Genomic DNA, 15,452 nt, shown 5'->3' on the forward strand with positions numbered 1-15,452 from the left:
GGGCCAGGAGTCAAGGGGTAGAAATGGGAGTGTCTCCATTCACCGTTTCCCTTCGTGACTCCCTAGGAACACTTCTTCCCGTCTCCTTGAGTTCAGGTTCTGCTTGTCTTGAGTTCTTAGTTCCACTGGGAGGAATTTTTTTCACCAGGAGACACAGCAGTGATTCATTCCATTGATCTGGTAGTTGAGTTGCCAATAAGCCGCTTTTAGCTCCTTGTGCCTCACAATCAACAGGCAAAGAAGGGGGTTCCTGTACCCTCCACAGTGACTGATCCAGCCACCGAGGGAAAGTCGGGCTGCTCCCACACAGTGGATGTAAAGAAGAGTATGTCTGGAATACGAGAGCTCCCTTAGGGCATCTCTAGCGCTCCCCTGTTCTGCTGAGTAATCAAAAGCTATAACAACTCAATTCAGGACAGCTAATGGCCAGGTCTTCAGAAATCCACATTTGGCTCACCTCACCAGGCAAAGAACCCCAACCAGCTGAGGTCCTTGCTGAGGGCAAAAGGAATGTGGAACAGGTAGTGGGAGAAGAGGGCTACCAAGTCCAGCCACTACCACATGACCTGCTACAGAAACAAGGACCCTGGTAGTTACGGGTATTTCTTCTTTATTTCGTTATGAATATGTTTGTATATATATTAAACAAATATTTTGTCTTCTTCCCTCTCCTATACCCTTATAGCCTGACATCAGATATATTAAATAAGAACTTTGGATCTCAGTATATGTTATAGGAGAAGTATGACCTCCACCCAGGGACTTTGCATCCTCACCTGGGAAACGTGTTAGTGTGTTTTCAGATGTACGTGGGATCTTTGCAGCATGTTAGTGGGCATTATATTATTTCAGTGCTGACTTGATTTGGAGGTTAAGTGTGGTTTAAGGAAATGTGTATGGGTATCAAGTTGACAAAGGATGGTGTGTGATGGTCATTTTGATGTGTTAGCTTGGCTAGGCTGAAGTCCCCAGTATTTTTGTTTTTGGTTCTTGTTTTGTTTTTAAAATGTTTTTATTGTTTTTTTTTTTTTTAGAGAGAAAGGAAGGGAGAGAGAGAGAGAAAAATATATGTGAGAGAGAAACATTCATCGGCTGCCTCCTGCATGCCCCCTACTGGGGATTGAGCCTGCAACCCGGGCATGTGCCCTGACCAGGAATCAAATCGGGACCTCTCAGTCCATGGGACGATGCTCAATCCACTGAGCCACACCAATCGAGCTGTTTTTGTTTTTTTTTTATCCTCACCCGAGGACATTTTTCCATTTTTTTGTACAGATAGAGTGGGAGGGAGAGAGAGGAAGAGAGAGAGAGGGAAACATCGATGTGAACAGACACATCGAGTGGCTGCCACCCGCACAACCAACCAGGGCCGGGAACAAACTGCAACCGAGGTACATGCCCTTAGCGGGAACCGAACCCGGGTCTCTCCGGACCGCAGGCCGACGCTCTAACCGCTGAGCCAAACCGGCCAGGGCTGTTTTTGTTTTTTAATCCTCACCCAATGGTATGCTTATTGATCTTTCAGAGAAAGAGAGAGAGACAGACAGAAAGAGAGAGAGAGAGAAACATCAGTGTATAGGATGATGCTCCAACCAACTGATCCACCTGGCCAGGGCTCCCCAGTTTTTCAAACACAAATATTGTTTAATTGAGCTGTTGCTCAGAAGTTTTTTTTATAGTATAATTAAAGCCCATAATTAGTTGATTTAAGTAAGGGAGGTTCTTCAAGATAATCAGGGCTGGCCTGACTCAGCAAATTGAAAGGCCTTAAAAACAGGACTGAGCCTTCCCTCAGAGGAGAAATTCCACCTGTAACAGCAGCTTCAACCTGTACCTACGGATTTCAGCCTGCCCTTTCTGATGGATTGCCGTATGGATTTCAGACTCGGTTACCCAGCCCCCACCTGGCTTAACCAATTTCTTGCAATACATTTCCTAATATATCTCACACACACACATTTTCTACTGGTTCTGCTTCTCTGATTAAACCCTGATCAGTGCAGCTTCAGATATCCCTAAGATTTTGCTTTATCCATCAATGCTGGTAGCTGGGCCCACACTAATCCTACAGGTGTTGGGTGTTCAATGTGTTGAGCTGAAATGAATCTAATGTGTTCAGCCCTCGTGTTCAGGTACCCTTTGCTGCGCTAAGTATGCAGGCCAATTATTTTCTACTCAAAGTTGGCCGTTGATTCACAGCACCCTCTGAAACTCAAGTGGCAGGAATTGGCAGCGAGAAGACTCAGCACCCACACATCTTCTAGTGTGTGGGAGCGATGTGACCAAACACTGAGACTGCACATGAAAAGTCTTATCTGCCTCTGTTACTATTTCTAAATACTGTTTCTTTTAAATTGTTGTGAAACATATAAAAGAGGGTTCTGAGACAGACAGATATATTAGGAAATTTATTGCGAGAAATTGGTTAAGCCAGGTGGGGGCTGGATAACCGAGTCTGAAATCCAATGGGAAAAACTAGAAAAATTAAAAATTGATTTGGGCCCTGGCCAGTTTGGCTCAGCGGTTAGAGTGTTGGCCTGCGGTCTGGAGAGACCCAGGTTCAGTTCCCGCTGGGGTCACATGCCTCGGTTGCAGTTTGTCCCCAGCCCTGGTTGGGTCATGTGGGTGGCAGCCACTCGATGTGTCCCTTTCACGTCGATGTTTCTCTGTCTCTCTCTCCCTCCCACTCTATCTGAATAAATATCGAAAAATGTCCTCGGGTGGGGATAAAAAAAAAAAATTGATGCGGTTTCATAAAATAGGGGGCCCAAGAAACAGCCAAGTCATTTTAGTGGCTAGATCCTAGAGTAGACCTAGGCAAGTACAAGCATATTCCAGGAGATTCTGTTTCTATATGTACAGTCAGTTCTGCTATCATGTGACTTATGCATTACTAACTGCAACATGAAACCAAGGGCTAATGGGAAAAATGAGATAGTAACACAACACAAAAAATGTATCAATGACTGCCCTGGCCAGTGTGGCTCAGTTGGTTGAGCATTGTCCTGTGCACCAAAGCATCGCTGTTTAATTCCTGATCAGGTACATGCCCAGGCTACAGGTTCGATCCCAGATCAGGGTGCATACGTGAGGAAGCCAGTTGATGTTTCTCTTTCTCTCTCCCTTTCTCTCTCTCTCTAGAAACAATAAAAACATTTTTAAAAAATTTACAAGTGACACTTTAAAAGGATAGCAATGGCCCTGGCCAGTTTGGTTCAGCGGTTAGAGCGTCGGCCTGCGGTCCAGAGAGACCCGGGTTCGGTTCCCGCTAAGGGCACGTACCGTGGTTGCAATTTGTCCCCGGCCCTGGTCAGTCATGCGGATGGCAGCCACTTGATGTGTCCCTTTCACATCGATGTCTCTTTCTCTCTGTTCCTCTCTTTCCCTCCCACTCTACCTGAACAAAAAATGGTAAAATGTCCTCGGGTGAGGATAAAAAAAAAAAAAAGGATAGCACTGTAACTTTAAAAATGGAGCAGTTTTACATTTATTTACATTTGCGTAAACGGTAATGAAATCCATAAATACTGCCGCAAATACAGCACTTTACCTTGCAAGGCCTGCAGTCGTTTGTGGGCTAGGGAACCATCGGAGGGCGGCGTCTTGTGAGTTATGCGGTGGGGGAGGAGGGTTATCCGAAATTGGACAGAAAGCTGTAACGTCACGTGTGTGGGGTACGTGTAACACAGGCGGAAATCTGGGGTAACTGGTAGGTATTTGAGGTGTACGTGGGTCATTGTTGTGCCTTCCTTCACCTCAGTTCAGCTGGGTGCAATATTCTGCACTCATTCGCCTAGTGTTTCTCGTGGATGAGAGAGCACAGATCAAACGTTGGAACAAATTTGCATGTTCAAAGCAAGTGAGAGTCCAGGGCTGTCTGTAAAGAGGTCACCATCCCCAGAGTTCTTTGGAAGTTTGGCACAAATTTGGTTGGTAGCAAAACTCAAGGTGAATATAGATGTTTTCCAGAAATATTTCATTTGGTTAAAAAGTACTGTCAGAGACCCCACTGGGGTCTAAATATACCTTTAGCCATCAGGAAAATTCTGATTTCTAAGCACATGTGGTGTTCAGGGGCTAGGGAGCAGTGGATCCGTACTGATGGGTCCTGGATTGCGTCGGGGTTACGGCGGGCACTGCAGATGCAGAACAAGCACGACTTAGCGCCGGTACCCAGGGAGCTTGCGGTCAGGGGCTGCGGCTGCGGCTGCGGCTGCTTCGTGGGGTTGGAATAGATGCACAGAGAATGAAGAGGGGTCGTTCTTTCGGGCTGGAGTGTTCAAGGATGGCTTTCAAGGGAATGTGACACCTGGAATGTGTTTGGGGAGATGGCTAGGAGTTCTCTAGGCAGACGGAGAAAGGCAGTCCAGGTAGAAGAAAGCACAGTTAGTTGTAAAACACCAGATCCAAGGTGCTGTCTGTACCGTACAACTATAATGTGGTGTATTAGGTTCAGACCGGGTGGCTTAAACAACACAACTATTTTCTCACAATTCGGGAGGCTAGAAGTCTAAGATCAAGGTGTCATCGGCGTGTTCTGAAGCCTCTTTCCTTGGCTGTAGATGGTCTTCTTCTCCTTGTGTCCCCACGTGGGCCTCCCTCTGTATCCTAATCTCTTCTTATAAAGACACCAGTCATATTGGATTAGGGCTCACCTAATGACCTCATTTTACCTAACTACCTCTGTAGAGACCCATTCTCCAAATATAGTCACATTCTGAGGTACTGGGGGTTAGGACTTCAACATAAGAACTGGTTCCACTTCTGACGTGTGGTGTGGTACAACAGAGGTATGAGCAAAGGGCACGAAGCCAGAGGGAGGTGTGATTAATTATCAACGGGCCTGGGGACTTGGGAACAGCGTCAAGGACCTAGCTCTTTGGATACGATGTCATCACATTGACAAGAATGGAACTGACACTTCTGGGTGAGCAAACAACACAAATCCAAGCTCCAGTCCTTCCTCAGAAATCTGCGACACGTGCCGTAGCCCATCCACCCAAGCGTCCAGGACCCGGAGTTCAAATATGGGCCAGGCACCACCTTCGCTGCCTGTGATCCCTGACTTGTGAAAGCTGTAGGTACGACCACCCCAGGCCTCTCACCATTCGACCCAGGGACCCACCGAGCCCAGCCTGAGAAACCCCAGACTAAAACATTTATGGTGCCCCAAATGAACTATGATAGGAAATTCTGTTTCTCATTTGAAAGCGTACCATATAAATAGTCCAATGCAGAGAAATTCTAATGCTTGTATTATTTTAGGTTTAGAAATCAAAATGTAAGAATTGCCTCCTTATGACAACTGGAAAATGAATCAGATTTGCCTGATTTGCCCAGTGATTTTTAATTTTTAGAATCTTCTATGTAAACTAGCAATTATGATGATGCAGCTAGAGAACAGTATATAATTATATCTATGAAATGATGGATAGTGAGTACTTTTTTAAATGAAAAAAAAATTCCCTGAAGTAATTGTTGGATGATGAAAATAAATTAATTCATTTCAGTACTTTAAGAATGAAAATTGCCATCATCCCCGAAGGCAACATCTATACATATATAGGTTCTTTCATGTGAAAAATTACAACATAAAAATGGTGAAATATTAAGACAATGTGGCACCACTGTCTTTTCCCCAATAAATTCAGTCTTACATCTTAAGATGGTACATTTCCAGAGAGGCTGGTAAGCAGATGTTTCATAGCTAGTATGAGACGGGATCAGGATTTGGGCCAACTATTCTATCTCTGGGGCCCATATACTTAACCTTCAACTGGAGCTGCAGCCAATTAAAAAAAAATACAATTTAATAGAGAGGCCATTTTTTCCTTCCCCCTCTCTGCTTCTCCCCACTGCACCAACCACCCAACCAAAGTAAATTTGCGTTGTAAAATTCTAAAATGCCATCTTAAATATTCTTAAGGTCGGAGGAAACATTGCTAACCTGTGCTCCTTCTCTGTGGCAGTGGTATTTGGGACTAGTTCACATTAGCATCGAAGAAGTGCTCTGTGCTCTGCTTTGCTACGTTGTTAAAATGACTTTGATCTTTTAGGCCTCATCTGCACAGAAATAGTCACAACAGCAGTGAGTGTTATCCATCAAGAAAATAGCTGCTAGTGATGACCATGCACTTAGCCAGTTCATTCTGTAGAGACAGACTGTTAATACAGCCCCAAATCATAAATTGATCACAAAATAGTTCATTTAGTGCCTATTTATAGGCACATCTCAGGTTTTTATAATGGTGGTTGTGGCATAAAATTGCGAATGTTTCATAAAATTTAGGTACTTGTTTTTTTGATGTGAGAGATCTTATACTGAACTTTGAGAATGAAATTGGGGGATCAAGTGAGTAAGAGTATAGCCCTCCCCTGATTTAGAGTTTCAGTCCCTATCGATGTTGTTTAATCAGTTTGCTGTCAGTGCAGGTGGGCCTAAATGTGGTTACGGGACGTTTCATAAAGTGAGCCCAGGAAAATTAGTTAATTGCCACAGTCAATAGTAACAGTATCATAAAAGCAAACTTTTAAATTTTATTTAAAATCTAAAGATATTAATGACAGAAAATGTATTATTAATTTTGAAAATGCGGAAGGGGGAAATTGCTTTTTATAACTGTGATGTGACCAAACTCTAAGTGTTTGGAGCAGATTGTAAGCTTCTGTGTTCTGACACCCCCTTCGGAGAGAGATCAGTGTCCCTTGGACTTAGAGGCCCTGTTCCTCATGGCAGGAGGGAGTGGCCATTGGATGGGTAGTTGAGGGAGGTTTTACTGTTCTTTTGCTTCCTGATAATAATGGAGGCATTGCTGAAACAGCCTTTCTCAAGTACTTCTGAGCAATGTGCTCGCTGACATTTGGACTTTGACATGTCTTCCACGATAATACGTGTGTCCTCATGCCAAGTCATTGCCCATATAAAGTGCAGTGCAGTGCCGGAGTGCCGGGGTCACAAGCAGTCCCCGATGGGCCGGCTCTGCAGACCGGAGCCCTCAAAGGAGGCCTCGGCTTCAGGCCGTCCAGGTTCTCCGAGCTAAGGCTGCATGTCTGGGCACCCTCCCCAAGGCTGTTTTTATCCCATCCTTGGGTTTGTATTCAGCCCTTTCCTGGTTCTATTCACTTTCTGTCTCCCCAACAATATGACCAATGCAGTGACTATTTTATATGGTGGCTGCCACCATTCTGGGCACTGAGGCAGTACAAAGCACCTCGCCAGCCTTCTTGGCTGATCAAGTCACCCGTTAGTTAAATATACAAGGAACCTGTTCAAGAAACTAATCTGTCTGTAATTATAGTTAACTCCCTTGGTTCCAGCTCAACTGAACACCACCATATCCACCTGACTTTAGAGCAAATGGTGATTTTTTTTTTCTACCAATAAATTTTGACATAATCTACAATTCTCTAGTTAGCTTAAAAGCTGGATTAATGGGCCCAGGCCGGTAGTAATGATGTCATAACTGATGTTTTGAGAATTTTGCTATGGTATTTTAGAATATTCCTTATTAGAGAATTTGGACTTGGTATTTCTGCAGTGGGGAAAAAGGCAATTGATATAAAGGGGAAAAGGAAGGATTTATCTCAGAAATAAGTGAAATGTAGCATAAATTGTTGTTTGACCATTTCTAATAATGACTGTCTACAATAACGGTGTCCTTTACATATTTTGAGCCTTGGATAGTCATAGAGAAAATATTCACTTATTTTGTCTGTCAGTGCCAAAGACCAGTTATATAATAATGCAATGATACCTGTAGCACTTTAGAGAAATTTTTAAAAATTAAAATACTTAATTGATTTGTTTTATGTAAGGTCAGTTCTTTTTTTTTTTTTAATCCTCACCTGAGGACGTTTTTTTGTTTTTGTTTTCGTTTTTTTGCATTTATCTTCAGATAGAGCAGGAGGAAGAGAGAGAGAGAAACATTGATGTGAGAGATGGGGCCGGGGACAAACTGCAACCAAGGCATGTGCCCTGAGCGGAAACCGAACCCGGGACTCTCTGGTCCATGGGCAGATGCTCTAACCGCTGAGCCAAACCGGCCAGGGCTGTAAGGTCAGTTCTTTTAACACTTGCCTCATTTTCTTCAAAATCCACAGATGGTGATTTTAAAAAATTATCCTTTGGAGATTTTACTCATGGAGACCAAAAGTAGATGTCATGAAAGTCTCTGGCTTATACTCCTGAATAAGTCACCACTGAAAGCATATAAACATTCTGAAATCACACCATCCACATTTTTTTGTTTGTTATTACCATTTTTAACCATGCCGTCTCAAATGTATTGCACACTTTATTGTCTTTTAAGTAATACACAGTGAAAGTAGCTTTGAGTGTAAGAGGCATCTCATACGTTAGAAATCTGCTTTCTTGTTAAATGTGATTAAATGCAGCAGTGTATCAGGGACCGCTGCAGTTTCAAGGTGTGTTTGCACCTGTACGAAGGATCCTAGTGTATGTCTTTTTATAATTGTTGATTATTTTATCTGCTTCTTCACTGACTCATGCCACTGCTTAAGCAAAGTGGTTTAAAACACTTCTTCCACCCTTCAAATTTTCTCTCAGAAAAGCCAGAACTGAAGCCCTGGTCAGTGTGCTCAGTAGTTAGAGCACTGGCCTGTGCACCAGGGGGTCTCGGGTTCGATTCTCTATCAAAAGCACAAAACTGGGTTGCAGGTTTGATCCCCAGCCCTGGTCAGGCCATGTGCGAAGGCAGCCAATCAATGTGTCTCTCTCACATCGATGTTTCTCTCTCTCCTCTCTCCCTCCTTTCACTCTCTCTAAAAAGCAATGGAAAAAGAAAGAAAAGCTGGAACTGAAGATCAGAGAAAATGAGATTGATTACCTTGAACATCATTAACCTAATTTTTATCTCTGTATACTCTGGCGAGCAGAACTGGGGGCTCTGATACCGAGTTGGGGGCCCCTACCTTTGTGTTTTGTACAAGTATTTTTCTGTACACGTTGTGCATTTTCAACTTTCCTTTCCCCTCAAAGCTCCTGACCCTCGCTTCAAAGATATGTTTCCCATGACATAGACAAGTTATTTCCTCTCTCTCTGCCTCAGGCTTCTCGTCTGTTAAGTGGGGATGTTAATATACCTACCTGATAGAATTGTGGAGGATTGAATTAATATTTGTAAAGTTTCTAGAGCAGTGCTGCATGGTTAGGGTTAAATAATTTAAGGAAAGGATTGCCTGACCACTGGATAAGCAATTCTTCAAACTCCTTGGAGAAAAGGAAAGACCTGAGAAGATGCTTCTGGTGCAGGGTGATTGATACTTCCCTTGCTGAGGTAGGAGTGGAGTGATGTGGAGGAATTTGTAGCTGAAGAAGCAGAACTGAAAGGTATCACCTAAAAAATCTATAAGAAATGTTGGCCGTCAGCCTGGGTCCTGACTGGATGAAGTAATAAATGGAAAGATATTCATAACAAGCCCTTTGGGACTCTTTATAGTCATTTTAAAAGGAGACAAGAGAGATAAATTAGAAATATTTGGGGATGGAGGGACTTCGGGGGCAAACTTATACCAAGAGTTTAGCAGTTTTCTTCTTTGTATAAAGGCTGAAACAGAGGGATTCTCAGAAGAGATTATATACATGTATAAATTTTCTCAACTGTGTAGCTTATGTGTTTTTCTCAGCTTCTTCCGTGGAGAAGGGCACGGGCCACCTGCTTTGTTAAAGAAAGCAGACACTGTCTGTGTGTGGAGGTGGCGTGTGCGCAGGGGTGGCTGTGCCATGAAGCGTGGCGCCCCTTCATGTTGTCCCAGGTGCTCCTTGGGAACCGGGGGGCAGAAGACTCACTGGGCTCCTGGCTCGTCCCGTCCCCGCCTGGCCTTGCGAGGACAGGGCAGCCCTGCGGTCCTGGCAGGGGCTTGGCCGTCACTCCCCGCGATGGCTGCCCTTTGCCCCGCTCCCCGGGCAGGCGGCTCAGTGTGATTTGCTCTTAGGCCCCAGGGTGCAGCCCTGTCAGACTGCAGCGAGTGTTTGCCTTGTAATCCACAGACAAGAAGAAGGGAGGCAAATTCCAGCCTTTTAAGAAGTTGTTTGGCAAAAGGAAAAAGAAAGACACTTCGTTTCCCCGGGAGGCGGCGTCAGGAAAGAAGAGTCACTCCCCGCAGAGTGGCAGCAATGGCACCTTCTCTTCCGACGAGGAGACCCTGGAGGACAGTCTGAGGTGAGAGCTCGCACCTTTCCTTTTCATCCTTGGCAGAGTTGCGGGGTGAGGAGTGGGACCCCACAGGAGGCAGGAACGAAGCACAGGCGTGTTCCATCCCGGGTGTGTCCCACGGAGAAGTCACTTGGGGGCCGGTAAACGAAGGTGGCCTTGCTTTCTGGAAGAGCCCCGCGCTGCGCCTTCATTTCGGGGCGCTCACCGGAGGCAGCAGGCAGCATACTGTTGGCTCAACAAGTTCCCTTGGGTCGAGGAAAACCTTGTTTCCGTGTCTGGTTGTTTGGCAAAGGTTGGTCATGGATTAGGTTTTACAACATCAAGGACACGGACTGCTCAGGCACAGGGTGGTCACCCTTCATACCCTTGGCAATTCCAGAGCCTGTCTGTCTGCAAGGAGCATCCAGAGTCTGCTCTGTGTTTGTTCCTCGCTTCCTCTCCCTCCCTCTCTCAGGACGAACACAGGCACTAAATCTGGCCGTGGCGGTGTAAAGAACTCAGAAGCAGGGTCAGAAGGTTGTCTCCGAGTGCTGGCAATTAAAGTTGGAGTCAGCTCCCCTGGGAAGCCCTTGGCTGCTCCCTGATACGATGGCTGGCCCTTGCCTGTGACGTGCCTGGCTCCCCTGGCACTTGTCACTTTGTATGGAAATTACTGATTTGCTTGGCTGTCTGTCACTTGAGTGCTAGTTCCATGAAGTCAGGGACCAGGTTTTATTTAGCCTCCTCTTAGGTGCTTGAAACAGGTTTCCTACCAATGCCCGGCACTGCATCAGTTGCCCTCGCACGGTGCAGCAGGACCTTGAAGAATGCTCCGCTCACCGTCGTTTCACGGTAACACTGATAAGGGAAAGAAGTGATCCCCTGCCAGGCCACTGTCCGCGTGAAGTTTGCACCTTCCCCCCGTGTCTGTGTGGGTTTTCCCTAGGGGCTCCCACCGATGTGTGGGTGAGCTGGCATATCTACCCTGTCCCAGTCTGAGTGTGGGGGTGGCTAGGGTGGCCCTTGGATAGAAGGGCGTCCTGTCCAGGGTTGGGTCCTGCTTTGTGCCCTGAACTGCAGGGATAGGCTGCAGCCCCCTGAACTGGAATAAGTGGGTTGGAGAAGAATGATTTTACTCATTTTTATTCATCTTTTTAAAATGTATATATAGCTCACATTTATCTTAGTATTTAATGTTAAAAGTACTTGGGGTCTTTATTTAGAAGTTTAATGATGTTTCTGTGACCAGAAATAAGGACATCAACTCTGTCAGTAAAATCGGTTTCTTTGTGTGCTGTTCCGCTTCATGTTGCGGTTTCTAAGAGCCCATCGACAGTGCGAGGTCCTCCTGCACGTGTTGAAGGGACAGGTGCCGTCATCTGCGATGGTCTCGTGAATTTCAGGGGCGGCGTGTGTCTGTAAGCAAAGTCTAGCGGACACGGCAGCTGAGCACACGTTACGGAGTCCACAGGCCGTACTTGAGCTCCACGTCTCACCCACAGTGTTCGCTGGTCCCAGCACGGACTCCTCCACGGGCCCGTGTTTGGTTTCCCTCGTCTCTAGACAGAAGACTTGAATTTAACCAAAGGAGATGATTTTACTGGAAGGCAAACCCAGCTAGCCCTGGGCTCACCCGGTTGCCGGGCTGTCAGTCCTCATCGTAGTTGAGCCTCGTCCTGTATGAATCGCTTTTCATTGCACTTCTGTTGCCCCAGCTGTAAATTCGGAATGTGAGCCTTTTAAAAAAATTTATTTATTTTCATCCTCACCCAAGGACATTTTTCCACTTTTTGTTCAGATAGAGTGGGAGGGAGAGAGAGGAAGAGAGAGAGAGAGAAACATCGATGTGAAAAGGACACATCGAGTGGTTGCCACCTGCACAACCCAATCAGGGCCGGGGACAAACTGCAACTGAGGTACATGCCCTTAGCGGGAACCGAACCCGGGTCTCTCTGGACCACAGGCCGACGCCAGAATGTGAGCCTTTTTGCCTCAGTGTCAGACTGAGGTACAGGCACCAAGATGCCACCAAGTAGTTGTTTAATGCAACATGGGATGGAGTCTAGAAAGTTCTCCTTCAGAAGGACTGTCCTAGGAAAATGCAGCTTGTTCTTTCTGTGGTTTGGCAAGTGCCTGATTTCTTATTGAATTATACCTAGTTGTTTGCTTCTCACTTACCCTTTGAAGTTTTCTCTGTGTTTGAAGTTTTACAGAGCCTTGGAAATTCCACATTGGATCAAACAGTTACATTTCTATAAAAATATAGGTGGTGTCACCTGTTCTTATTATTGACTGTTGTTGATAAACCCACATTAGTGAGACACACACTATATTTTCATTAACACTTGTTTTTATAATGAAGCTAGAAGAATAAGCTTTGGATGAAGAGTTTTCAAAATGTCTCCTTAAATATTTTTAAAATTAAAAAAGACAGGAATATAGAAGTCATTTAAAACATGCATTCTCCTTTTCTTCTTGGAAATTGACAATTGCCATGCACATCCCCCCACCAATTAAGTATTCCATTCCTTGCTTACAGTATGGCTGAACCTCTGATTCTTTGTCCTGTTTACAGATGGAGATGATCAAAGATGTTGTTTCCAACAGTTCTTATTTTCAGGTCACCGCTCCATCAGTGGATGTGTTCCTTTGCATTGTGTAATGATTCACAAAATTTCTGCGCATTTTATTTGCCATCCCCAAAACAGACAGCTCTCACTAGAACAGAAAATTCCCTTCGCGTGATCTTGGGTAGAGGTCCCGAGGAGACAGGTTTCAGTCCCGCGTGAGGGAGAATTTCCCAATTACCAGAGTGGCCTACCAGTGGGGGGGCCACGTGTGTGCCAGCAGGGGTTCTGGACTGATGACCAGAATTTCAGCGCTGGGGGGATCTTAAAGGAGCTGAATTTGAACTCTTAAGAATCTGTAATTCTAGCAATGTCTCCATGGCCAAAAATAGCTCATTATTGATCTGCTCCTACTGCCTGAAATTTCCCGTTTCCTTTGGGCTTTTAAAGCATTCTATTCTTTCTCTAGATTAGAAGCCTTCATTTTTCCTAGGCTGCTGCTTTTAAATTATACATGCCTGTGGGAAAAGCAAAACAGTAAATCATGATCCGTTTTTAACAGTTCAATGTGACTTCCTTTATTAATTAAATAGAACGAATGATGTATTTCCCAAAGTGGTTAAATGGATGTTAAATTTAAAAGGGGGGAAAGGGTTGTTTTGGCAAATAGGTTTGGGGAATTCTGGGCCAAAACAAAGTAAATAGGATCCTTTACGTAGGACTTTTGAGAGCCTTCACGGTGCTAAGGTACCCTGGGAAGCTGCAAGAAGAAGGATGTAGCACCTGTGCAGAGCATTTCCAAGGTTGCTTTAACTGCAAGCCCTTTTTTCATAGAGAATATCCTGTAGCATATATTAAAGCTGCCACTTAATTGAACTTGATACGATGTGTTTTGTATAGATGAACTCATGTGATATTCACAAAGACACTCTGATTGACATTCATATCCCCATCTCAAAGGTGAGGAAACAGGCCAGAGATTGACTTGCTGGTAGGTTGCTGAGCCGCTCCACAGGCGGTGAAGAGTCCCTTCCTAACCATCCCCAATCTGCAGCAGCCACCCCAGGAGGCTCGGCAGTGGCCCTGCGGGGGCCTGCTGGTTCTGAGCCACCAGGCTCAGGTGTCTTCCTGCTTTTCGCTGCCTGACTGAGGCTCTCCTTCTTACTGGGACTCCACCTGTCCTGCTTCAGGTTCTGCCTAACACCCAGCATGAACGGTCATACAGCCACAGCCCTGCACAGCGAGTGCCAGCTGCACACCACAGTGAGAACTGATGGGCGTGGAGGGGGAGCTTATTCTGGACTGGAGCTGCCAGGAAAGGGTCAGAAGTGAGGAGCCCTTGAGCTGGCTCCAAGTGATGGGCAAGATTTGGAGTTGCTGAGAGACGAGGCACGAACATCTCAGATCTGGAGCGGCAGGTGCAGAAACTCCCCTGTAAGAATGACTATGGCAAATAGAATAGGAGGGAACCTTCCAACTTACTCTGTGAGGCCAGTGATACCCTAATGCAAAAGCCAGGCAAAGACAAAAATCTGCAGATCAGTATTCTTTACGAATATAGACATGAAAATCCTCGACAAAATGCTAGCACACTGGATCCAGCAACCTGTGAAAAGAATTATACACCAGGATCAAGTGTGATTTATCCCAGGAGTGCAAGGTCAGTTTAACATACAGAAATCATTTGATATAATACAGCATATTAATAAAAAAAAGGGGAAAAAAAACACAGCATCTCAATAGAAGCAGAAATAGCATTTGGCAAAATCCAACACCCTTTTGTGATAAAAACACTCAAATCAAATTGAAAGGAACTTCTTTAGCATAATAAAGGGCAGTTACAAAAAATCCAGTGAATGGGTGATGTATTACGGAGTTGTGCACCTGAAACCTATTTAATTTTATTAGGCAGTGTCACCCCAATAAATTCAATAAAAAAGTTACTTAAGCATATGTACTAAAAAAAAAAAGAAAAAGAAATTAAAGAAGATCTAAATAGATGGAAAGACATCCCCTATTTATGAATTAGAAAACTTAATACTGTTAAGATGGCAGTACTCCTCAAAATGATCTACAGATTCATTGCAATCCCTATCAAAACTTATCTGCCTTTTCTGAAGAAATTGACAAGTGGGTCCTAAAATTCAAATGGAAATTCAAGGGACTCAGAATAGCTGAAACAATCTTGAAAGGCTCACACTTCCTGAGTTAAAAGCAAACTTGCTACAAAGCTACAGTAACCTCAACAGTGTGGCACCAGCTATACAGATCAGTGGAGTTGAATTGAGAACCCAGAAATAAACCCTTACATTTGTGGTCAGCTGATTTTCGGTAAGCACACCAAGACAAGTCAATGGATAAAGAATAGTCTTTTCAGCAAACGGTGCTGGGACAATTGAATAGCCACATGCAAGAGAGTAAAGTTGGACCCCTGTCTTACACCATTCACAAAAGTTGAACCCAAAATGGATAACAGATATAAATGGAAGTTCTAAAATTATAAAACTCTTAGGAGAAAACAAAAGAGTAAATCCATGACCTTGGATTAGTCAATGATATTATAGGTTCCAGAGAGCACTAGTGACAAAAGAAAAATAGATAAATTGGACTTAATCAAAAATAACTTTTATGCTATAAACAGTATCAAGAAAGTGAAAAGAAGTCCTGGCTGGATAGCTCGGTTAGTTAGAGCATCATCCTCATTCCCGAAGGTTGTGGGTCCAATCCCCAG

General features: G+C 44.6%; 1 protein-coding gene across 1 annotated transcript in view; it reads left to right on the forward strand.

Annotated features, from left to right (window-relative positions):
* CRACD (capping protein inhibiting regulator of actin dynamics) overlaps nt 1-15,452 on the forward strand; it is a 233,134-nt gene that overhangs the window by 171,187 nt on the left and 46,495 nt on the right. Inside the window, exon 16 of the mRNA XM_036254198.1 lies at nt 10,010-10,181. Within this exon, the coding sequence (XP_036110091.1) occupies nt 10,010-10,181 (172 nt within the window). The remainder of the gene's footprint in view (nt 1-10,009; nt 10,182-15,452) is intronic.

Source organism: Molossus molossus, unplaced genomic scaffold, assembly GCF_014108415.1.
Source record: "Molossus molossus isolate mMolMol1 unplaced genomic scaffold, mMolMol1.p scaffold_m16_p_1, whole genome shotgun sequence".
NCBI lineage: Eukaryota > Metazoa > Chordata > Mammalia > Chiroptera > Molossidae > Molossus > Molossus molossus.